The sequence below is a fragment of the Chlorocebus sabaeus genome, chromosome 16 (assembly GCF_047675955.1).
Source record: "Chlorocebus sabaeus isolate Y175 chromosome 16, mChlSab1.0.hap1, whole genome shotgun sequence".
Classification (NCBI taxonomy): Eukaryota; Metazoa; Chordata; class Mammalia; order Primates; family Cercopithecidae; genus Chlorocebus; species Chlorocebus sabaeus.
In genome coordinates, this window is record NC_132919.1 from 49,441,716 (window position 1) to 49,465,648 (window position 23,933).

The 23,933-nt window shown below is 58.3% G+C and overlaps 1 protein-coding gene across 5 annotated transcripts in view; it reads right to left on the minus strand.

Annotated features, from left to right (window-relative positions):
- Window positions 1-23,933, minus strand: part of SEPTIN9 (septin 9) — a 213,131-nt gene that overhangs the window by 107,352 nt on the left and 81,846 nt on the right. The window contains exon 1 of one of the 5 annotated variants that reach the window (XM_008011595.3): window positions 20,194-20,412. The exons of 3 other annotated variants lie outside the window; for them this stretch is intronic. In XM_008011595.3, coding sequence (XP_008009786.1) covers window positions 20,194-20,248 — 55 coding nt within the window. In that variant the 5' untranslated portion in view covers window positions 20,249-20,412. Of the gene's footprint in view, window positions 1-17,369; window positions 17,539-20,193; window positions 20,413-23,933 lie in introns of those variants that run through there. One more of the 5 variants, XM_008011591.3, reaches the window with a different exon arrangement.

A 23,933-nucleotide genomic window follows, 5' to 3' on the forward strand; every position in this document is an offset into this window, starting at 1 on the left:
GCCTGTAATTCTAACACTTTGGGAGGCCGAGGTGGGCGGATCACTTGAGGTCGGGAGCTTGAGACCAGCCTGACCAACGTGGAGAAACCCCATCTCTACTAAAAACACAAAAATAGCCAGGTGTGGTGGTGCATGCCTGTAATCCCAGCTACTCGGGAGGCTGAGGCAGGAGAATCGCTTGAACCCGGGAGGCGGAGGCTGTGGTGACCCGAGATCGCGCCATTGCCCTCTATCCGGGGCAACAAGAGCGAAACTGTCTCCAATGAATAAATAAATAAATAAATAAATAAATAAATAAATAAATAAATAAAGATGTCCTGGGTGATATAAACAAAGATGTCCTGGGTGCAGGCACGGCACGCGGCAAGAATGACTGTCGCTGGTGTAATTACCATCTCCTGGGTGTAGGGGCTGTGCATGCTGACATGTGTGGTCACCTTGCTGGTGGCCGAGGCTGTCCTGGCCTGCCACCAATCACACCCACTGACTTCACATGGCCTATTTCTGTGTCTCCGCCCAGAGCCCTTCCTAGTGCCTACGCCCTCAGAAGGCTGGAAGGAGTGAACAGCACAGTCCTTGGCCAAGAACTGAAGTATAAAAACCCCAGCTCCCTTCCCCAACCCCAGGTGGGCCAAGGCTGGGGGCACGGTCTACAGTCTCCCCCTGCTGTGCGGTATGGGGGCTGGGCAGCCACCTGTGGTCACAATGAGCTGATGAGGCACCCTTCATTGGCTGGATTCCCTGCCTGGCCCATTCCCACACTCGGGGATCCCCTGGTGTCCCCTCCCACTGAAATCCCTGTCTCAGGACCTGCTTCTGGAGGGACACAAATTAGCCCCACCCCTGGCCTGGGCTGCTTGGTGGAGGAGGGAGGTGGCTCCTGGGGCAGGTGGAGCAGGCTCCCGACAGGGAGGAGGACACAGTTGGGGTGATGGGGAGGGGAGTGTTCTCAGGAAGCAAAACAGTCCAAAAGGAAGGGCTTAAAAATAGGTGCAGTGAAGCTGAGCAGAGCCTGCAAAGGGAAGCCAGGAAACAGCAGTGTCAGGGGAGGGCGGCCCCCCCGGCTCCCCACAGAGAGCCACGTTTGTTTAGGGACAGGGACAACGTGAACAGAAGGTAGAGTCCACATCAAGGCGGAGGCGCTCCCTCCTCAGAGAGCCGCACCCAGATGGTTCAAACCTGCCAAGGGTCTAGGAGAGAAGAACTGGGGTGCCGCCACCTCCAGCTCAGTCCCTTTCCCAGTCCCATTCCCCTCTGCCTTCCCAAGGCCAGGCCTGGCTGGGCCACGGCGCTAGCAGCTAAGACCCGCCTCCAGTGCCGGCCCAGTGTGCAGGAGGCCAGCTTGGTGGTCAAGGGTTACTGACTGCCCAGGCTTATCTGCACACGTGGCCTGTCGACTGAGGTCTGGGACTTGGGGGCATCATCCACACAGCCCCTGCTCCCTGACTCCCCAGTTGGATGCAGGCCTACATTTCAACACCCTGTAAGATTGCAATCTTACCAAGGGCCTGACTGGTGCCTCTGGACAAGGAAGAAAAGAACCATTTCCACCAAGCCCTGGATGGAGGTGCAGGAAGCGTCAACAGCATCCCTGCAAACTTCCAATGCACCAGGGGGGTCGGCACCCAGGGAAGAGCCACAGGAGGCCACTCAGGGTGACCGTGAGGTCACCCTGCCCCATCTGATGGATTCTGATGACTATCTTTGCTCAAGGGTTAGGAGGAGGCTTCTTTCTCTCTGCCTCTGGCAACCCTGGGCCTGAGAAGTCCCAGGCACTCCGGGGGTCCTTCCTGCTCATCATAGCCCCACCCAGGAGGCCTGGCTCACTCCGCAAAGATGATGTGAGAATGAGCAGGTCTGCCTCGTGCCAGAGCCTGTGGTTGGATTTTCGGCTGAGGCCAAGAGAAATAAACAAGCCTCCTCCTTCCCTCTGCACGCTACAGGAAGAGCAGCTTGCTGGCTGCAAGGGGACCCTCCACCCTGCCTATGGGGCACAGCGGCCTTCCAGAGGCCATTTCTGGAAGGAAGTATTCCTTCCAGAAATGGAGCCCTGGCAGCCCTGGGTCCTCCTAAGATGGAACACAAAGGGGTGGGCAGCCCACCTCAACAGTCAGCCCTTGGGATTCCAAACCTTCTCTTATCCCCCAACTTTGTGATGTTAATTTCTCCCTGGATAAAGCTCTCGAGCAACCTGGCAAGCCAGCACCAGCTGAACCAGCCCCAGCTTGAACCAGCAGCTTTCCTGAGCCCAGCTACACAGCCAGAAGGTAAAAGAAGTCCTACGGATTCCTTTACAAGTAGCTTCCAGAATCTGCTATGGTGTCCGCAGGGGACACTGGCACCAACTCTGAGTTTACTAAACATAGTGGTTTCAACAGTGTCCCCCAAAACGATATGTCTGAAGTCCTAACTCCCGGAACCTGCGAACATGATCTCATTTGGAAAACGGATCTTTGCAGATGTAATTAGGGTAAGGATCTCAAGGTGAGATCATTCTGAATTCAGTGGGCCCTAAATCCAATGGTGAGCATCTTTATAAAAGACAGAAAAGGAGAAAGACACACAGGCAGGGGGAGAAAGTCACGTGGAGACGGGGGCCAGAGATCAGAGGTGGTGGTGATGCGTCTGCAGGCCAAGGAACACCGGGAATCTCCAGGAGCCGCCGGAAGCTATGTTTGTAAGCTCCCAGGTTGTGGCACTGTTACAGCAACCCCAGGATATAGACCCCAGGAACAGAACACAGAAAAGAAAGTGGAGCAGGCCTTGAGCCTGCTATGGCCACTCCCGCCATTCCGTTCGACTCCCTGAGTGTCCTGTCAATTCTGAAGCCCCTTCTAGCCACGGATTCACTGGTTCTGGAAAGGGCATATGGGTGGCCTGGAGCTGGTCTAGCCTGGCAGGAGGCAGCCTCGCCCCACCGTCAGCCATCAGCTCACACAGGCCCTTCACAGCAGGCAAGCGCGTTGCCCCAGCCTCGGCCGGCCCTTCTCCTGCTGGGTCCCATCGGCCACAGAGCTTTCTGCTGTGTCTCCTTTGGCCCAAGGGGCCCATACATCCAGCCTTCCCGGGACAATCCCAGCTCACATCTGTTGTCCCACCGTAGTCATTCAAGGGTCCCTTTCACTCCCAAGTGTCCCCTATGGTCGCCCTACCTGGGGCCAGAATTGTGCCCCACCAGAGAAGGGTCTTGGAGTAACCACACCCAGGGTCAGGGAGCCACCTCGTAGCTGTGCCAGGCACCTGGGACAGCCACGTAGCAGCTTCTGCTTCAAGCCATCTCTCTTTATGCAGAGCAGAACCAGGACCACAGTAAAGGCTCCAGAGGAGGCCACCACTCGCAGGGCCTTGGGTCCTGTTCTTGAAAGACAGCCTAGCCTCCAAGAGGGCCACAGCGACTGATCTGGGATGAAGGCCTCTCTGTGCCTGCTCCCCCCATCTACCGTGTGCCCCTGGTTCCGGCAGCCACAGGGTCATTCCAGGCGGACTTTAAAGTCGCGCTAAGTTGCTGGACTTCCTTTTTTCTTTACTAAATCAGTTATGGGAATGGGAGCGCATCTGGCACACACTCAGACGTGATGCACTAGTCTAGCGCTCCCCCCACCCCCCACCCCCGGGTGTTAAACCAGCTGCTGGCTGCTCCACTAGGAGCAGATTGAGGGGAAATGGGCGGAAGCCGCAGGGGAAGAGATGTGAGGCAGATAAAGGGGAAGAATTTCCTGGCTGGGGTGGGGCCACCAGGGCCTGGGTGAGAGGGCCGCCCACCCTCCCTCCCTTGTGGAAGGCCGAAGAAGTGTGAGGACGGATCTGTGTGGGAGGGTCTAGGTGTGGCCTGCCTGGGGGTAGGAGAGGGACCAGATGACCTTTCAAGTCTCCTTGGGTCAAAGACTCCCTGATAAATGGCAGTCGCTGAAGGCAGGAGGGAGGCCCTGGGAAGTGACTGACTTCGAAAAACCACAGGCTACAGCTCTGAGGGCCTCAAAGGTTAAGTACGGAGTCCCCCAAAATGAGGCTTTCCTCAGCTTTAATCCACCCACGTTCTTTAGGTGGCCCCAGACACCCCGCCAGGGCCTCTCTGGCAGCTCTCCGTCCTCGACTCTGGAGACAGAGACATGTGATGCTGGCTCCAGGTCTGTTCATAGCCCCTCGTCCCCACCAAAGGGTGGCCAGCCACCTCCTCAGCCCACCGCTTGCCCCTCCTTCCCCTCTACTCCCCACCCTCCAACAGCAGCAGACACTTCCCCAAACACTCCTTTGCCCAGACCCCGGGCTTCACGCATGCTGCTCTTAGAAATACATACCAGCTCCCCACAAGGAGCCAGCAAGGCTGTCCTGTGATCCTTTCCACAGACGGGAGGCTCTGCCGGGGACCAGGACCCGGGCCTGGAGACCCTGAGGAGCCCGTTGGCCCGTGTCTGTTCCGAAGCCCAGGACTGAGCTGCCAGGCACAGGCAGCATCGGTGTGAGGGTCCAGCCTCCCGGACAAGCTCTCCCTTGTCTGTTCCCAGACCTGTCACTGCACACACAGGTGGTGACCATTCCTGATCTGCCTGGGCAGAGAAGCCACCCCTCCCTCCCTCCTCATCTCATTGTCGATGAGGGGAAATGTTACAAGCACTTAAAAAATGCAAAAAAAAAAAAAAAAAGAAAAAGAAAAAAGAAAAAGCCTAACACCAGGGGCCACTTGGCCCAGGTGGAGCCTCCATTAATCACAGGGCCCCAAGGCGGGCAGCAGATGGCCTCTGCCCGAGCCAATACGAGCTGCAGCCTAATTACAGGGGACGGTGACCCCAGGGAGCAGAGTTCAGGCTCTGTTCATAGCTGCACCCAGGAGCCAGCTGCTTCCCAGGCCTGCAGAGCGAGGGGAGAGATGTGGGGGACCAGCACTGAATGATATGACCCAAAGCACACCAAGCAGGGCTGGAGGTGAGGGCAGAGCCACAGTGGTCACAGAGCCCCCACGTGAACCTACACGGATCCGCCCAGTTTAGGTTCTGCTGAACTCCAGGGTGAGGGAGACCTGGTCTCCATCCTCAAAGACATGAAGAGGTTGACAAAGAAGAATCACAGATAAGAGGGGGTGGTGGGTCCGCTGTGTAGGAGAGGCCGCAACTGGACGCAGAAGATTCCACAAGGGGTAACCAGAGAGACGCAGGGCCACCAGAAGATGGGCTGCCGGCTGCTCCAAACAGCCCAGGGTGTGACTGAGGGGACTCTCGGACTCGGCCGGGGCCCCTCCTGCTCTGAGACAACGCACCTGGGAAACTCAATCAAGCCCAACTAAGAACCTGAAAAGCTCCCTGGAAACCTAGCGGGCAGGGCGGGCCCCTGGGGGGACCCCTGGTATACCCCGAGAGCCAGACACAGCCGGGGGGCCCCACACTTCAGCCCAGAAGACTCGCAACGGAGGAGGGGCCAGTAGCCCAGGGAGGAGCGGGCACTGAGACCAGAGGGGCCAACAAGAGAGGGGTCTGGGGTAGGGGGTAATTGCTGAGAAGGCCAGGGAACGGCGCCTGCCTTTGGAGAAGTGAAGCTCTGGGAACAGGGTTGGTGAAGGGGGGTGGGAAGGGGGAGGTGGGGGGTCGGGGGGTCAGGCTAGATCAGGCACCCTCCCCAGCAGCAAATGCAGGAGCCTCTGGAATCTGTCCACAGAAATGACAAGTGTCCCGCTCCCAGCCCTGTTCACACACTCACCCATCAAGAGTGGCAGAGAGAGCCGCCTCTTACCGTCCACCATGGGACCTGGACCTAAGCGGAGGTTTCTGGAGGGGCAGGTCCAGGGGAAAGGGTCTCCTCAGAGGCGGCCGCCATTCAGAGGACACGAGATAAGAACCTTATCATGCCCTCATCAGACAGAAGAGATCCGCAGTCTCTTCGAACCTGGTCTCCTGCTCCCCACTCAGCGCTCCCTCCACTCACCCCAAGCCTCGAACATTCTGCTTCGCCTAAGATCAGCTGCTGCAGTGGACTGAACAGTGACCCCCAGAAGACATGCCAGAGCCCTAGCCCTCGGACCTGTGAATGTGACAGGAGCTGGAACAGGGTCTCTGCAGACACAATAAAGGATCTCAAGATGAGAATATCCTGGATTTAGGGTGGGCTCGAAATGCAATGACAAGCATCCTTACAAGACACAGAGACACAGAAAAGGCCACATGAAGACGGAGCAGGGAGTGGCGTGATGCATCTACATGCCTAGAAGCGCCTGGGAGCCACCAGAAACTGGGAGACAGGCCTGGGCCGGAGCCTCACTCAGAGCCCCCAAAGGATCAGCGGATCAGCCTGGCTGACACCTTGATTTTGGACTTCTGGTCTCCAGAACTATTTTAAGCCCCCAAAGTTTGTGCGGCTTTGTTGCAGCGGCCCCAGCAAACTGTCACAGGGGTCTTCCTCCCCTCCTAAGCCTGGTACCCGAAGCTCCCCAGCTATCTGGGCTAACCACACCGACCCCAGGACTTTCAGGTCACCAGGACTTTCAGGTCACACTTTCAGGTGTGTCTCGTTCTTCTGTTTAACCTTCTTCAGTGCCTGTGCAGTCACAGCTTCCAGGTGGTGGGCAATTTATTCTTCTCTCTCGTGATATGAGTGCTCTGGGCCTCCGAGTGCTCATCTGCCCTGCACTGAAGGCTGAAGCTAAAATCCTGGAGAGAACTGACCCCTCTGGTGGGCAGGGCAGGCACTGTGCCCCCAGCATAGCCAGAGGTTAACCCCTTTGCCTGTACTTTCCTTCCAAGTAGGGAAGCCAGAGAGGCCTCCCCGATCTTTCCCCCAACCCCCCGGGGCAGGGAGCCTGTGGTCACCTGTCCGCAAGGATCAGCTGAACAGACAACTACCCCCTCCCAGGCCACACCTCATCAACAGAGGGCCCCTCAATTCTGCTGGTGGCCTATGAGAGAAGGAAAAACTGAAGGAGTTGTTACAGTAAGCACCAAACCCTGGTGCCAGAGAGGCCCACGGCTGAGCAAGGTACCCCCACCCCCACTGCCCTGAGCTGCCAACTCAGCCCAGCTCAGCACTGTGACCTCTGACCTGCCTGCGGGCCACGGGAGCCAGACCTGCCAATCAGCATCTCCGGATACCCATCTTGTGAAGTCCCCAGTGGCTGAGCGCTTCCCAGCCCTTCCCGGACAGCGTGGGCTACAGGAGACACTGGACAGGAAGACAGCCAAGCCTCCACTGCCCAGAAACTGCCCGGGCCCATTGCAGCAACAGGGACCCACCCACCAGCATGAGGCCCCTCTGCAGGAGGGCTGGGGGCAGGAGAAAGAGCCTGTGGAGCACAGGGCTGCAGGAGGAGTCATTCTTCTCTTGATTATATCGCAGGTTTCGGCCAAGTTGTCCCCAGCTTGTAGGGGAAGCCCACAGTTGAGGGACTTGTCTGGACGTGGCATGCAGGAGTCACAAGCGCCATCTACACCCCACCCCGGGCCAGGCAGATGACCTCTCTGGTCTCAGTTTCCTGGTGAGGAACAGGAAGGGCTGGACCGAAAGATCCCTTCCAGCCCGGACATGGAATGACCCCACGAGGGCCACGATGAGATCTGTCCCAGCTCCACACACTAGCTCAGGCCAGCAATTTCCAAAGGCACAGCCGCAGGGGCCTCGGAGCAGGAACAAGGAGGACCAGCTCGCTTCACCCTCCTGGGCAGAGGTGGAGGTCAAGCATCCTGCCTTTGGCCCACATTCCTTGTGGCCAAAAATGCAGAAGCAGGCAGTGCTGGCAGAGGCACCTAGACCTTTGTGCAAAGCAGAGGCTCCACCTGACACCCTAGGCCTGGAGCAGGAGAGAACCAGTCCAGGCCTCGGGTGCCCTGACTGCCAGCGACCAGGGAACGTGACACTTTCCAGCCTCTGCTTCCTCATCTCCCAATCCCAGGGGGAGATTAGGTTGGGTGATGTGGTTTTTCTTTTTGACAGGGAATTTTTATTTATTTTTATTTTTATTTTTGTTTTAAGAGGGGGTCTCCTGTGGCTGGGTGTGGTGGCTCACGCCTATAATCCTGGCACTTTGGGAGGCTGAGATGGGTGGATCACTCGAGGCCAGGAGTTTGAGACCAGCCTGGCAACACGGTGAAACCCTGTCTCTACTAAAAAATCCGTGGGCTGGCAACTCCAAGTCCCCAGCAGCCTCCAAATGGAGGCTTTCCTCCTGTAGGGTTCTCAAATCCTACAAATACAAGTGTCTGTCATCCAGCTACTCAGGAGGCTGAGGCATGAGAATCACTTCAACCTGGGAGGAGGACGTTGTAGGGAACCAAGAACACGCCACTGCACTTCAGCCTGGGACACAGTGAAACTCTGTCAAAAAAAACAGAGTGGGGATCTCCCTATATTGCCCAGGCTGGTCTCAAACTCCTGGGCTTAAGGAATCCTCCTGCCTCAGCCTCCCAGAGTGTTGGGATTACGGGCACGAGCCACCGTGAACTTTTAAAAATAACACCTACTGCTTTTATCCTGACTGTAAAAGGAATTTAGGCACAAAGCTGAAAATTTGCAAAATGCAGAAAAACAAAGGGAAAAATCTATAAACCCACAACCCAGGTAACCTCCATCAATATTCTGACAAATGTCTTTCCACTCTTTACTGGGGAGTGTGTGTGCGTGTGTGTGTGTGTGCGTGTGTGTGTGTGTGCGTGTGCGTGTGCGCGCGTGTGTGTGCGTGTGTGTGTGCGCGCGCGTGTGTGTGCGTGTGTGTGCGTGTGTGTGCGTGTGCGTGTGTGCGCGCGTGTGTGCGTGTGCGCGTGTGTGTGCGTGTGTGTGCGTGTGTGCGCGCGTGTGTGTGTGTGTGTGCGCGTGTGTGTGTGCGTGTGTGCGTGTGTGCGTGTGTGTGTGCGTGTGTGTGCGTGTGCGTGCGTGTGTGTGTGCGCGTGTGTGTGCGTGTGTGTGCGTGTGTGTGTGTGCGTGTGTGTGCGTGTGTGCGCGTGTGTGTGTGCGCGTGTGTGTGTGTGTGTGCGTGTGTGTAAAACAGGTTCATACAGTGACAATGTTGGGTGCTTTTCTCCCTGTGGCGCTATGTGGCTGAGGTTCCTACACATGTTGGGCCCGTTCTCTCGATTCCTCTGTAGTTCTAATGTTCTGATTCCAGATATGTCACTCTCGGCTCGGACTGTTCAGGAGAATCATTTCTGGATCTTGCTAAACAATGGACTGCTGGTCCCCAACTCTTGGTGGTTCTGGTTCAGGAAGGCTGGGTGAGCCTGGGCACTCCGAAGTGTTTCTGGGGAGCTGCAGGTGTGAACCTCTGTCCTCCTGAAGACCCACAAGCCTCATCTCCCCCATCCCCTCCTCCCTCCCCCTGAGAATCCTACAAGAGGAAAGCCTCCATTTGGAGGCTGCTGGGGACTTGGAGTTGCCAGCTCACAGCCCCACCCTGCCCCCACCTCCCCGGGAGTTATCCAAGGACAATGTCCAGCCTCAGCCGCCAAGTCTCAGCTCCAGGGTCAGTCACACACTGAAGGACATGCAGAAGTCGCTGTGTGCTGGGCACTGCTGAGGACAAAGGCCTGAATGACGAGCGGGAACAAGGTCACAAGGTCCTAAAACCTGCCTGAGGTCCCACAGTCAGGGCCTTGGAAATCCATGATAAAAGCCAGTTTAACACCCTGCCACGGAACACAGGCAGGAGAGGGAGCAGCCCCCCGCCAGCCTCTTTGCCAACCACCCCGCTCCGGGTCACAGCCAGGGCAGCCGGCGCCTTCTTCCCGGCTCGACAGCCCTCGAGGGCAGGAGCTAGTTTGCCCATCATTGTCCCCTCTCCACTAGGGCCTGGCACCCTGCCTGGCATGTAGTAGAAGCCTAAGAAGGGTTCACTGTGTTCATCCTGCAATAGTCAATGTGTATGAGTGCTTACCATACCTGAAGACAGTGATTTACTCTTGTCCCCATTTCACAGATGGGAAACCGAGGCACTGAGAGGCTGATGACTCCCCCACATTGCCGTGTGGGCAAGGGCAAGGCCAGACGTGAACCGGCACGCTGGACCATCGTGCTCTCTTCCTTCACACTCCACCCTGGGTCTGGGAAGGCTACCCTTGGAGATCCCCACGATGCTGACACCTCACTCAGCCCCTCCGTGCACCCTCTCCCACGCCTCCCAGCCGGCCTGCCAGGTAACACTGTTGTTCTGGTTTTGCAAACACGGACACTGAGTGGAAGAGCAGCCAGGCTGAAGTGGGGCAAAGGCAACCCCCGTCAAACCCCAGGGTCGGAACCCCCAGCCATCCCCACTCTCCAAGGACTAGTAGACAGAGATTTCCATCTGGCTCAGCCAGGGTCCAGGGAACAGGTCTCCGCAGTGGGGAGTGATGGAAGGATGCAGTGTGCACTGGGAGGACCTGGGCCGGCCTTCCAGTGCTGGAGCCTCGGCAGCCCAATCTACCTTGCTGGGCTCTCAGGGGGATTAAAAGAGACCTTGTATACAAAGTACCAGCCCAGGGCCTGGCACCTAGGAGGTGCTCAATTAAAGGAAATGGTTATGAAAAATAACAAGAAGCTCAGAGGAGGTGCCTGTGGGTAACGAGGGAACAGCTGGAAGGGCCTGGACTTGGGTCAGAGACAAAGAATGAGGGAGGGAGGGAGAGAAAGAGGGAGGGAGAGAAGGAGGGAGGGAGGGAGGGAGAGAGGGAGGGTAGGGCAGGCGACAGCTGGCTCCAGGGCAGCTGTGTGCAGAAGCCTGCTTCATCATTTAAATATTAGGAGAGATGTAAATATTTGAGTGAGGTCCTCCCAGCCTGGCTGTGCTCTGGCCACAGCCAGGGCTGGAGGAAGAGTGCCTCCCTCACTAGGGTCTCCGTTCTGTGCCCCCTACCCCAGCTGTCCCAAGATTCCATGTTTCCAGGCCAGGAGCAGGGGGCTGGGAGCAGCAACCAGACAGGGCAGGGGGGCTAGGGAGGGACCCCGCCTTTGCTTCCACCCTCCTTCCTCTGCACAGCACTGGGCCTGCAAAGGTGCGAATGAAGGATCTCCTCCCCCACCCGCTCCCAAGGGGCTCAGGCGGCCAAGGGTTTCTTTTGTAGTCTAGAAAAAAAGCAAAGCATCCCTTTCTGAGGTTTTCTGGTGGAGGCCCAGGGTTTAAAGCTCGCTGCTACAAACCTGCAGCCTCCTCTGCCCTTCCAACAGTGCCTCTCTCCCACCTGGGTTATTTCACAGCCCAGGTCCCTCCCAGCCCTCCAGGCCTCCTGGGGAGGAGGACAGATGCAGAGTCTGGATCTCGTGCACAGCAGGGCCCTCCAATGTTGCAGTGCACCCCGCTTGGCTGGAGGAGCCTGTCTCATGCCATGACCTGTGTGGGCACCAACAGCCCTTTCCCCCACCTCCCACCTGAGTGCTGAGGGCAGCTGTGCCAGGCAGACAAACAGAGTCTTCCACACAAACTATGAGTCTGCAGAAATGGCAAGAGAAGGCCAGGCGCAGTGGCTCACACCTGTAATCCCAGCACTTTCAGAAGCCAAGGTGGGCAGACCACCTGAGGTCAGGAGTTCGAGACCAGCCTGGCCAACAGGATGAAACCCTGACTCTACTAAAAATACAAAAAATTAGCTGGGTGTGGTGGTGGGTGCCTGGAGTCCCAGCTACTCAGGAGGCTGAGGCAGGAGAATTGCTTGAACCCAGGAGGCGGAGGATGCAGTGAGCTGAGATCGTGCCACTGCACTGCAGCCTGGGCAACAAGAGCGAAACTCTGTCTCAAAAAAAAAAAAAAAAAAGAAAAAGAAAAAGAAAAGAAAAGAGAAAAGAAAAAAATGGCAAGAGAAGTTGGCCAGCATCACCTGCCTGGAAATCTGCCTGGCAAACTCCTACCCCAGTCTCTGGCTAGGAAGCCTTCCTCCAGGAAGCCCTCCTGTTCTACCCCTTCTCCTGAGCCCATGCCTAGACCCCCAGTGCCTGAAACAGAGCTGGCCCTTGGGGTACCCATGGACGGCTAAACAAATAAGCCAACTGCTTCTCCCACCCCCAGCGACGCTCCTGGCCTGGCAGGGCATTCAGCAGTAACACTCGGCAAGTGGACACCAAGGAATACCCCTCACCGTGCAGTCTGCACCAGGGATTCCAGCCCTTCATTTTAAACCAAAGGAAAAAACCCAACCCCAGCAAACGCACAGAGCACTCCATTCCCTGACCTTTAATGGGGGGCAAGAGGCAGAGGACAGAGGAGAAGGCCGCCCCTCCAGGCCTGGTTTGGAGCCAGAAAGACTTGTATGCTCTTACTGTAGATAACATCGGTCTCTGGGGGACACAGGGCAGGGGCCTGGCCTGCCCCTCGCAGGAAAACTGCCCACCCACGTGGAAAGCAGGGCCAAGGGTCCCTGCTTGGAACCAGCTTCCTGCACATGGGGTGGGGGGTGGGGACAGAAGGAGATCCTGCCTGGACTGCATGGAAATCCACCAGACTGCTGGCTGCTGACATAGCAGAAGCAGAACCATCTCCATCTTCCAGGGCCCTGCCTAGGGGAGGGGAGAGGCTAGGTGGCTCTGTCCAGGCCACACTCCCCATGCCTGGGACTGCTCTGTTCCCACCAAAAAGAAAGATGAGACAGGTCCATCATGAACTCCTGGAGACAGGAAGGGGGTCTGTCTGGGGCCCAGGTGGCTCCCTCCCTCATGCCCAAGGGGTCCCACAAGGAGGTGCTAGGACCCCCAGGCCCTACCCCAGGGAACTGCTGCCTACAAAGTCCTCAGGTAGAGCCAGCCAGGAACGCCCTTCATGCCACTGGCTATGTGTTGGAGGCTGTGAAACCAGGCACAGAATCAGAAAAGACCTGCCACAGGCTGCAAAGGGCTCCAGAGAGCTCCAACCCCTCAGAGGGGCAATGCTGTGGAAGGGGTGAGAAGGAAAAGCCAGCTCCTGGGAACTGCCCATTCAGAGTCTACATAATACCTAGGTGGCACGAGATAATGCCCTACTTCCCACCCCACCCTTCCACCATCACCCAAGACCTGAGCCCCGGGAGCACCCCTTGAAGACAGGGGGATGTGGGGTAACTGCCCCCCAACTTTATACCCGGAGGCTAACCTACACTCAGAAGACCCCTCTGAGGCTGTGGCCGAGTTTGGGGCAGGGGAGGGGAAGCGGGTGGATGGGAAGGCCAAGGAGACTCCCAGGAAAGCCACTCCAAGTGTCTGCAAGGCTTCATCGCCCACATCTAAGGCACGGGCTCCTGGCTTTGAGGACACAGGAAATTCGATGCCATGTGGGGAGGAGGGCACTGCAATGTGTTTAAGGCCAGGCCCCTTGATTTTCCAGATATTGGACAAATGAGGGTTTCCCCAGTTGGCCCAGAGATGCCAGGGGAGACGGAATGCCAAAGCTTGTAGGGGGAGATTCAGAAATTTCAGAGAAAGAAGATGGACAACGAAAAACAAAAAAATACAAGAAGCCAAGTAGAGTCTGAGCCCTGCAATCCCAGCCTCCCCCACGGCCACAGGCAATCCCTGGAGACCTAGCTACAGGAGCAGTGGGGGCGGGCATGGGGGCGGGCATGGGGGTGGGGGGTCTTGCTGTTTATGCTCCCAGCTGACATCGAGGTCATCTTCTTGTCCCTCTGTCTAAGTTTCTGGGCATTGGCAGGACTTTTAAAAATGACAACAAACTTGAAGTCTCTAGAACGTCTGCTGGCCCAGTCTAAACGGAGCCTTGGGGCTCTGCAGACCAAATTAAACAGCCTGAGCCCAGAAATGCCCCCAGGCGCCTGGGGGTGTCTAGGGGCCAACTGGTGGGTCTGTTTGGCTGGCGAGATGACAAATCCTCCCACTTCTGTGACTGTGTTCCAGAGAGTTCCGGACCCTTTGGTCTCATAAGCAACTCAGAGCCTCCAAATTTGGGAAAAAACCAAGAGGGCTTTGGAAAGAAAGTCAGTGTTTGACCATTTTTCCTCAGTGGCTTTGTCAAGGGAGAGCACAGGAACTTGGTTTTTGGCTGGGTTTCTGGGACGAATCAAAAAAAAAAAAGGCAGGGGGAGGAGAGGGTGGCGGAATTGCCCGGGGCTCCAGCCTAGGCTATACACCAAGGAGACTTCAGAGGAACAGGCCAGCCCCATCCCCAGCACGGTGAGGGAGGGGCATTTGGCTGGCTGGCAAAGGGAAGGGATGGCAATAGTGAGGCCCTGAACTCGGTGGCTAAGCCTCATCCCTGAAGGTGACCTCCCCTGATGCCTGGGCATGCAAGAAATGGGAGGTGGAGAAAAGAGGAGGAGACCCTGGTTCTGCTCTCCTGGCACCAGGATATCAGGGAACAAAGAAAGGAGGAGGAGACCCTAGCTCTGCTCTCCTGGCACCAGGATATCAGGGGACAGCTACCTCTCTCCCAACAGGCAGGCAGAGGCCACACGTCGCCAGGCTGAGAAGTCCCTGTGACTCCTACAGACAAGTGCACAATCTGCATATCTGCATTTCCCTGGGTGATGCCCGTCGTGTGTGGCCACCAAGTATACTCTCCACCACCAAGACAGCCAACGAGACCAGGTGGCCACTGTGTACCAGGCACTGTGGTGACTGCCTGATACTGCCCCTGGGCACTCAGGCTCTGGTAGGTTTGTTTTTCCAGGCACCCAGTCCCCCCTCCACCTGCTGACACCCCGGGCCCAGTGTGGGGGTGTAGGGGTGCTCAGTGGATGGGTCCACAGGCTGGGCGAGCAGCAGGCAGCCTTGGCCTGTCAGCCCTTGGTCTCACCACTGGACAAGATGAGACTGTTCCAGCTGCCTGCCCAGCTCTGCACCACACTCACTTGGGACCTTGCAGAGGCCTGCTGGGAGAGAATGTTCAGAGCAGTGGACACCACTCCCTGCGACACACACCCTGCCACAACCGCTTTTCAGGGAAAGGCCAGCCTGCAGAGCCGAAAGCAGGCTGCCAGCACCCCCGCTGTCCTCATGCTCCAGTCATCCAGCAAGTGCTCACCTCACTGTCAGCACTTGGCCCTGCAGATGGGCATATGGTCCACCCATCTGTGACACTCCAGGGTGGGGGTGGGGGTAGAGGGTGACAGGGAAGACCAGGACAACCTCCCAGTAAGAGGAACCTGCAGCCGGCATGACGCCAGCCAGGCAGGAAAAGAGGGGTCCCATGGCTGCACCAGGAGCCTGGGTATCTGTTGGACTCAGAGGGACCGCCAGGCGGGCCCTACGGGCACTGGTGTCTGCCGTGCTTTCCATAATTAGTGGTGACCGCGCTGTCCAGCCTCATTCACACAGTGGCATCACACAGGCTCTTGCCTGAGACCTCCCATCCCCAGACCTGTATGTTTAAGCATCCAAACCTACCTCTCCTTTGCAAATGCCCCCTTTTCCCACCCAGATGTGACACCAGCAGCGACACCCACCACACCCCTAGGTGACCAGCCCCGTGCTCAGCACCACGGGCTGCATCTCACTGAGTCCCCCGGCAGCCCTCGAAGACAGCTGTTTCTAACCCCACTGTGCAGGCAGGGAAGCGGGCAAAGACACTGAAGAAATCTAAGCCGCCCAGCTTTCCCATGGCAGAGCGAGGGCAGCCTGGGCATCCCTACACTGCCGTGCCCCTCACTCCTCCAAAGCACTGCCCCTCTGGATGCAAACTCTGTCCACTAGCCCCACTCAAAACCTTCCTGGACAGCCACAGCCTGCAGAAATCGATTCCAGCCTGCGGTCACCCAGTCACTGCAGGGTCCCGGCGTTTACCTCCACCTGCCTCTTCCCGGACATCCAGCCCAGGTAACCCACAGCCCAGCTGCAAGGCTGATCATGGCGCATCTGCTGCCTGGTGCTGTGTCCGCCCCCCTCTAAATGAACCAGCTTGCAGTCAGGACAGCGGGTCTGTCTGGCCCCGGCTCTGAACTCAAAGAGCATCAAATCAGCGCTGCCAGGGGTTGTGGGACCCGTGCAAGAGGCCTGCCCCCGCTCCCCACGGCTCCTGCCCCCGCTCCCTGTGGCTCCTGCCTCCCACCACAAAAGCTCAAACTGCAGGCAGGCAGTATTCGCAGGAGGCCTTGAGTCTTGGCTGAAAGGCAGGATTCATCACGCAAGAGGCCTACAGGCATTAATTAGGGACAGGTCTGCACCTATTACCAAGCAACGGGGCCTTTCTCTAGGGAGGAAAGAGGCACCTGAATCCAGCCAGGGCCAGCTCCCACGTCCCGGAGGTGTCGGGACTCTCAGGCAAGAAGGCACGTCCACATGGCCCTTCCCACCCAGAAGCCCGTCCCACAGCCTGCTCTGCCTCCAGGACACAGCTCTGGGGGTCCTCCTTGGGCGACAGTGGGGGCTCGGGAGAAGCTCAGATGCCACACAGCTCTGGGATCTCAGCACGTGGGTCCTGGGCCAGATTGTTTCAACAAACATCAAGGACTTTTGGATTTTTTCTCAGTGTGCAAATCTGGTTACAGCAAACACCGCTGAGCAATGCAGGCCAACAGCTGGCACTTGGAAAGGCTTTTGTTACACAAAGACCCAAGTTGTAATCGTGTTTGCGATAACAGACTTGGCCTGAATTCACGAAAGGACATGCCGTCCGCCAGCCCGTGCCTCCCCCAACCAGAAAGGAGAAAGAGGAAAGGGTCATCCCTCTTGTCACCCTATTACGGGCAGTGGCAGGTGCTGCAGTCGTCTGGAGGCCCATTTGTACAGTGGAAAAGTGGAAAATAAGACTCTAAAAATCTCATCGGCAAAATACAAAACATTCTCCTTGCTGCTACGTAGGCGCCTTCACGGAGCCCTAAGACCTTGAAGCCTGGAGACCTGTCCTGAAGCGGGAGCAAAGGCGGGATGCGGGAAGTTTGAGTCCATGGAAGACACTGATACCCTCTCTGTTCCTGGGAACGCTGAGCCTGAAGGACACGGCTAGGACAGAAGGGCTGAATCCCTGTGCAACTCATCGGCGAGGGCGCATAACTCCATGGTGCCCTCTGTCCCCAAGACGGGAGGGATGGGGAAGGCCCTGGGCGAAGGGGACAGGCAGGGTAGGAAAAGGTGAAGAGAAAGGTGCTCCCCAGGGAGGGGCTCGATGTGCCCAGGACATGGGACATGGGCAGAATTTTAACCCCCAGCACACACACAGGCCCACAGACGGCTTCCCGTCTACCTGCTCCTTGGGGGTGTGCTATGCCAGCCTGGGCACCTACCCCTTTCCCCATGCCAGGTCACTTGCCCTCTACCCTGCATACTGCCACTAGTTCTAAACCTCCTACCGGATTCCAGGCCTAGACGTCTGCTCAATTGGAAAACTGCTCCCAGAGATGCCATGGCTCAGAGCTCATCCTGCTTTGGGGGTGGCCCCTGGAGTCTCCACCCCTCAGCAACCCACATGGTGACAGGCACCCACATCCGTTGGCCTCAGGAACCGTGGGGCCACCATCCCAGTGCTGCGAGGAGCTGGCAGTTTCCTCCCCACCCTTTCAGCCTACCTTGCAGGAACCAAGACACCAGGTGAGCCGCCCCGGGAAAGAGACCTGTGCTCGCGCTGCACGGCTCCTGCGCCCATTCCCGGCTACTCCAGATGCTTCCGTGGACCAGCTGCACTCCCAGCGGGCATGCCTGGCCCTCCGCAGCCTGGCCCATCTGATCTTCACAGGCAGGCCCCTCCTTATGCCCCAGCCCCCTCTCCAGCCAGCTCATTCCAGCCTCCCCCACTGCTGCCAGCTGCTGCTGGCCAGAAGGCTCTCCTTCCTCTCACAACCCAATTCCTACTCTCCCTTAAGGTCCGCCTCCTCCATACTGACTTCTCCCCTGCTAGCTAGTGGCGACCTTTCTCCACCCTGATTTGGAAGCTGCCTGTTTGTATCACCCTGGCTGGGCTGAATCATACTCTCTCCCCTACCTCCTCCAATCATCCCTTCCCCATGTCCGTCTGTCCACCCAAGGTTGTCCATCTCCTGTATACACACCCCCACCCCCCAACTATACTCCAGGTTCCTTGGGCACCAGGGAGGGTCAACTTTCCATACCCCAGGTCAGCCCCCATGCACACGCACACTCATGCACACACACACACTCTCTCACACCCATCCACTTGGGCCACCTGATGGCTCTAAGACCAGAATTCCCAGCAAAACCATTCAGGGTACACAAGGGGGAGACTGACACACACAGGGAACCAGCAGATCAAGGCCCCACCCCCAGAGACTGAGAAACCTTCCCCCAGAGCCAAAGGATTGTCAACTGCTGCACCAGGATGGTCTCAATGAGCCCATTGTCTTGGACTAAATTACAGGGTCACGAAACTGGCTTGGGAGGCAGCCGCAGAAGCAGCTCCAGATGGAGGTGCATGGGGGCGAGGGTGGAGTTATACCCAGAGACTCGAGGCAGGGGCACTAACAACTTTCGTGGTACAAATGGTGACAGCTGTACAACCAACACAACCCCAAACCCTGGCCTCCCCTCCCGCCACAGGGCTCCCATTGAGACCCGAGAGTTCTTCCCCAGAAATCCCACCAGGGACCCAACACTTCCAGTTAGGAACTGAGAGCAGAGACCTCGATCCCGCAGGCAGGAGGAGACGCCCGCAGAACACAGGGCCTCTCTCCATAAGGGCTTACTGGAAAGTGGTCAGACCGGCTAAGTCGTGCCACTTGGACATTTGGGACAAGGGAGGCCCCTGGAGGAGGAGTCGCAGGGAAGAGTTGCAAAGAGGCAGGGGCAGAGAGGCCACATTCACTCGGGGCCTGCAGGAGGCTCAACGGAACACAGTGGACCTAGGGAGACCCCGGTATGAGCATGTGCCCAAAGATGTCCAGATGAGGGGGTGTGGCGGTGGAGGGGAGGCGGGAACAGCAAACCCTCCCAGCTCTGCGGACCCAGACCTCCCCTCCCTCTGGGAAGCATGGATGCAAAGGGCTAGAGCCTGAAAAAGTGCTTCCACCACTAAGCTGACAAAGTAGGTATGATGTCTCCAGCTCACACTCTGCACAGCGCAAGCGGCCACTGGATCACAACCCCCTCCCGTCCTTCGCCGCCCCACACCCTCCTCAGGCCCAGCCCTGAAGAACAGCCACTGGCACTCTGCTTGGCATCCAGCCAAGGTTCTGGTCCCCCAGGAGGCCCCGCCTCCCCCACCCAGATGGGGCTGACCCCAGGTGGGCCGTGTGGGCAGCTGGGCTCAGGACACCCAGATGCCAGCCCTGGTTCTGGCCATGGAGCGGGAAGGACCTCAGGCTGGTCACGTCCCAGCTTGGCCTGACACCTGGACAGTTGCTCATTTCAACAGACTTTCTCCCTCCCGGCCCACCAGAGGGCTCTGCCCAAGTCAGCCTAGGAGCCCCTCAGAGGGGCGGGGGCTCCAGGTCCTGGCAAAGGCAGGCCCGCCCCTCAGAAGCCCTGCCCCAGAGCGCTGGAGACCATTGTGTGAGCTTCCCCTTCGCCTGCCGTATTTACTCCCGCGGACGGACGCAGGACGCAGAGCCCCAGCACCGGGAGTCACGAGGACGCAGGAAAGCGCACGCACTCACAGGCTCAGGGACGCGGACGCCAGACCCGGGCTTGGACGGAGCAGCCCCGCAAGTCCCAACACACTTTGTAAAGCCCGAAGACAGGAGAGAGCCAAAATGCGCTCTCTGCCCGCACGCAGGCCCCTTCTGACCCCCACAGCCCGATTCTGGGAGGCGGATGAGGATGTCCCCCAGGCCTGGAAGGGGGCCATGGGACATCCCACTCTGGACCCTGCCATGGCCTGGACTGTGTCCGTTCGGTGCTCCCGGCCCACAGGCTGCACAACTTGGCGGCCCCAAAACTGGTGTGGGGGAGGGGAGGGCTGTCCGCCCGAGCAGGACGCGGCTGTCCACTCGGTCGGAGGTGAGGAACGACCTCCCTATTCTGTTGCCGGGTCCAAGCGGGGCCCGAGCGCCGCCGGGGAGAGTCGAAGGGAGGGGGCCGATGGATTTCCCAGAGTGAAACTGTGCGCCCTGGAGAGTTCTGAGGCAGCCCCGCGAGCCCTCGAGGAGGTTGCTGTCGCTCGGCAAACACAAACAACAATAAAAGGAAGGAAACCCAGGCGGCAGTGCGCAGAACGAGCGCAGGGTCCTGTGAGGGCGCGCGGGGTCCCCGCGGGTCCCCCAACAGGGTCCCCCACGTAGGCGACGCGGGTACAGGGCCGGGGGCGAGCGGCGCTCTCGATAGGAGGGCGCCTGGATTGGGGGTCCCGCCTGTCCTCGGCGCACCTCCGTCCCGCGCCAGGCCCACCCGTAGGGTCCTCTCCAGCACTCCCGCGGCCGCAGCAGCCAGCCCAGCACCCACCTTCGAAGTCCGAAATGATCCCATCCAGCTGCGCGTTGACTGCAGGGTCCGACATGGTGGCTGGTGGGCAGCGGGTCGCGCGGAGGGCAGCTGCGAGGAAGCGCCCCCAGCGGGGCCCGGGCCCTGCGCGCTGGCTGGGGCGCCGCGCCCGCGCTCCTGCAGTGCAGAGCTCGCTGCCGGAGGAGCCCCTTGGCCCCCAGGCTCAGCTGAATGAATGGGGGAGGAAGGCGGGCGCCGGCCCCTCCCCGCGCTCTGCGCCCCCGCCCCGCCCCCGCCTCCCGGGCGGATCAGGTTCCCGCACCCGCGCCGGCCTCCCAGTCTCGCACTGGCTGCTCCGCCCGCCTGTCAAGGCCGGGCCTGGGGGGCTGGGGCCCGAGCAGCCGCTGGGGGACAGTCCTGGGCACACGACCGGAGCGCCCCCCTTCTCCCTGCCTGGCCCGCGCCCAGGGGACGGCGAGAGACGCGGCCTCTGCCCCTCCCCCCAGGCGCCCTGCTGCGGCCAGATGTGGGCGGATGTGGAGGCCGGGCCGTGGCGAGGGGGGCGGGCGCCCAGAGGGGAAGAGATTCCTCCCCTTCCCCGGGCGCAGGGTCCTTCTGCAGGAGGCTGTATTTGGGCAGCCAAACAAAGTTCGCTGTCACCGCCGCCGCCGCGCTCTGCGCCTGCAAGGGTTAAGCGGCGGCGCACGCGGCTGGCAGGCAGGATCCCAGCCTGTGGGCTCAAGAGCCGAGGGGCTCAGGGCGAACACGCGAGTCCCATGGCACCAGCGAGAGGCCACCAACTCCCACCCACCGAGGGCACCCCTGCAGCTAACACCCCCACCACGACCACCACACCGGGGGCCACTGCTGCACCCTCGTGGGTGGGCCCTGGAGAAGGCACTGTCCGGGAGAAGGGGCACAGGGCGGGGATGGAACACGGTTGTCAGAGAAGCCAGGGACAGGCGCCGCCTCCCTCCACAATAAGGGCCTCCTGAGAGCAGGAAGTAGACCTAATCAGGAGCAGAGGTTTCCGAAGGTGTGAAGGAAGGAGCTAGGCAGTGAGTGAGCAGAAAGGGAGCTGCCCCCGGGGCTTCTCCCTCCCGTCTGGGCCCTAACCTGAAGCCTAGCCTTCCCTCCAGGCCAGCGTCTCTACTATTAAACTGTATTACCCACAAGGCAGGCAGGGCCGAGGGGCTGGGGTAGACCTGGGGACCTGGGTTAGACACAGAACTTGAGAAGCAACAGGCTCTCATCCTCAAGAAGGGCCCTCCAGGTGTGTCACCTACAACAGAGAGAGGCGCTTCTTCCACTCGCCTTGGAAAGCCAGAAACCCTCTTCTGCATGCTCCTCCTGCCACCCCGTACCTTAGACCCTCGGCCTCGGCCCAGAGTCAGGGGCCACGTGAGAATTCACAGCACAGAACAACAGCCCCACGCCGCAGCAGCAGGCGCAAACGCTACAACTGCACTCTAGTCCCTTGAGTGTGTGGCCCCGAGTGCCTGAGAGCTCATCCTGGGTCTAGGGTCGCTCGCTGCGCGCTTGCCCCTCCCCACCCACTCTGAAATATCCCAAATGTGAAGGAGTGCTGAGACTCCCCAGGCATTCTGGAGAGGTGGGGCGCGGGGGGGTCTCTTGCGGAGAATGTTCTAGGTTTGGGTGGCTTTTTAAGTAGATGAAATCAAGTCCTTCCTTTTTAAGAAAAGCAGTCACTCCCTCCCTCATGCTTTGGATATTTTGAACTATTTTCAACCAAGTGAGTTTGTGGACATGGGAACTGCAAAAACCACAGACATTTCAGATGCGTGCACACCCTTGTCTGCCTGGGAGCCCGGGTTTCAGAAATGGAGCCGTTGCTGCCATTAATAGCACCCCGTATCTTCCATGCCAAGCCAGGGTATTTCTTGTCTGAACTCCAGCACCTGGGCCTATCGGATAGTCCAACCCCTACTGGGCCATCTGTCCACGCCACATTTGGGGATTTGGGGGTCCAGTACCTAAGAAACTCAGTCCAACAACACAGCCCCCTGGGAAGATGCCAGGTCCGGCACAACAGCCATCCTAAGCCACAGCATTATTCTCTCATGTTTTTCTAAAAAGCACCTGGTGAGTGTGGACACACCCATGCAATTGTTCTCTCCCAGGGCTGGCATGGAGTTCCACCAGATTAGCACATGGTCAGCCAATTGTACATTCTCCGTCTCCACGCACAGTGCAGCAAACATGTTTAGTTCCCTGGGGAGCCCTGCCAGGGTGCACGCCTCACCAAAATGGGAACCCAAGGGACAATGGCAGGAGGGCAGCCAGAAAGTGCCGGTGCCTGCGTGACTGCTCAGAGCCCACCGGCTCCAGCCCCAGCCCCAACCGCTGCCCCTTCAATGTAATCACTCAGAGCCACATGACCAGGCCTAGAAACCTCCAGGTAAAGAGGTTCCCCAAGCTCTGTCAGGAAACCCAAATCGAGGCTTGGCCACACTCCCAGCCAGGAAGTTCACCCTCATATCTAACCAACTGCTCTAATTGTACATCATTTATTTCCTTTTTTTTTCCCTGTCCTCAGAGGAGATGGGAAACAGCTGGGCACCACCCTTCAAGTCATAATTACCTTTTCCAAATTCGAGGACAATCCAGTTGCTCCTTGGCCTTCTCTTTCTCAGCCTAAATCATCTTTCTCTAGCCCTTTAATCATATCCCGGGCTGTCCTTTGATCATAGCTAAGGGCTGGGTCCAGTTTGAGGCTCCAGGATTTTAATGAGGCCTGATTGCTACAGGGTAGTGAGGAGGCCCCCACCCCTCTTTCCTAGGGCCTCGGGGCCTAGACACACAGTCCCAGAAGGGGCACTGGGCAGAGAGGATGCACGTCGGCAGCAGAGAGGAAACTGAGCTGAAATTTGGCAAGAACAAAAGAACTATAAAGGCCTATGCGTCCAGCAAGGTGCATTCTTCCAAGGTCACAAGAGAAGGCAAGACCGACTGCAGCCCTGGCCAAAGGGACCGCCCGTGTCTTCAGTTCACAAGCAGACCTATAGTGGGCTGGATGATGATCCCCCCAAAACGAAGATCTGCCCACCTGGAACCTCAAATGTGACCTGATTCTGTTTAAGGGTTTCTGCAGAAAGAATTTAGGCAAGGATCTCAAAATAAGATCATCCTGGATTAAGGTGGGCCGTAAATTCAATGCTATGTCCTTCTAAGAGACAGAAAAGAAAGTACAGACACAGAAAAAGGCCTTGTGAAGACAGAGGCAGAGACTGGAGTGATGCAGCCGCAGGCCAAGGAACACCTGGGGCCATCAGAAGCTGAAAGAGGCAAGGAAAAGTTTTCCCCTGGAGCCTTCAGAGGACGCTGGCCCTGCTGACACCTTGATTTCAGACTTCTGGCCTCCAGAACTGTGAGAGGACACATTCCCATTGCTATAAGCCACCCAGTTTGACAGTTGTTACAGCGGCCAGGAGAAACTCATGCCTTAGTTCCCATCTGCATCATGCCTTGAGGTCAAAGCTTCATACAGCAAAGATGTCTAAGCAATCACAAACCTCCTGTGGGTAGCCCACCCGTCAAGCCAGTCATTGTCCCGAGGGAAGGGGGATGGGGACAGGCAAGAGAGCCATAGGAAGCCCCTGCGGGCCTTTCTGGAAACGGGAAGGAGCAGGTCTGGAGAGAAACCCCACAGGTCAGGCCCCGGAGAAATAAAGCTTACAAAGCGTGGGAACGGAGTGGGGAGGAAATCCACGAGGAAGCAGCGTTTGGCGCACATATCCATA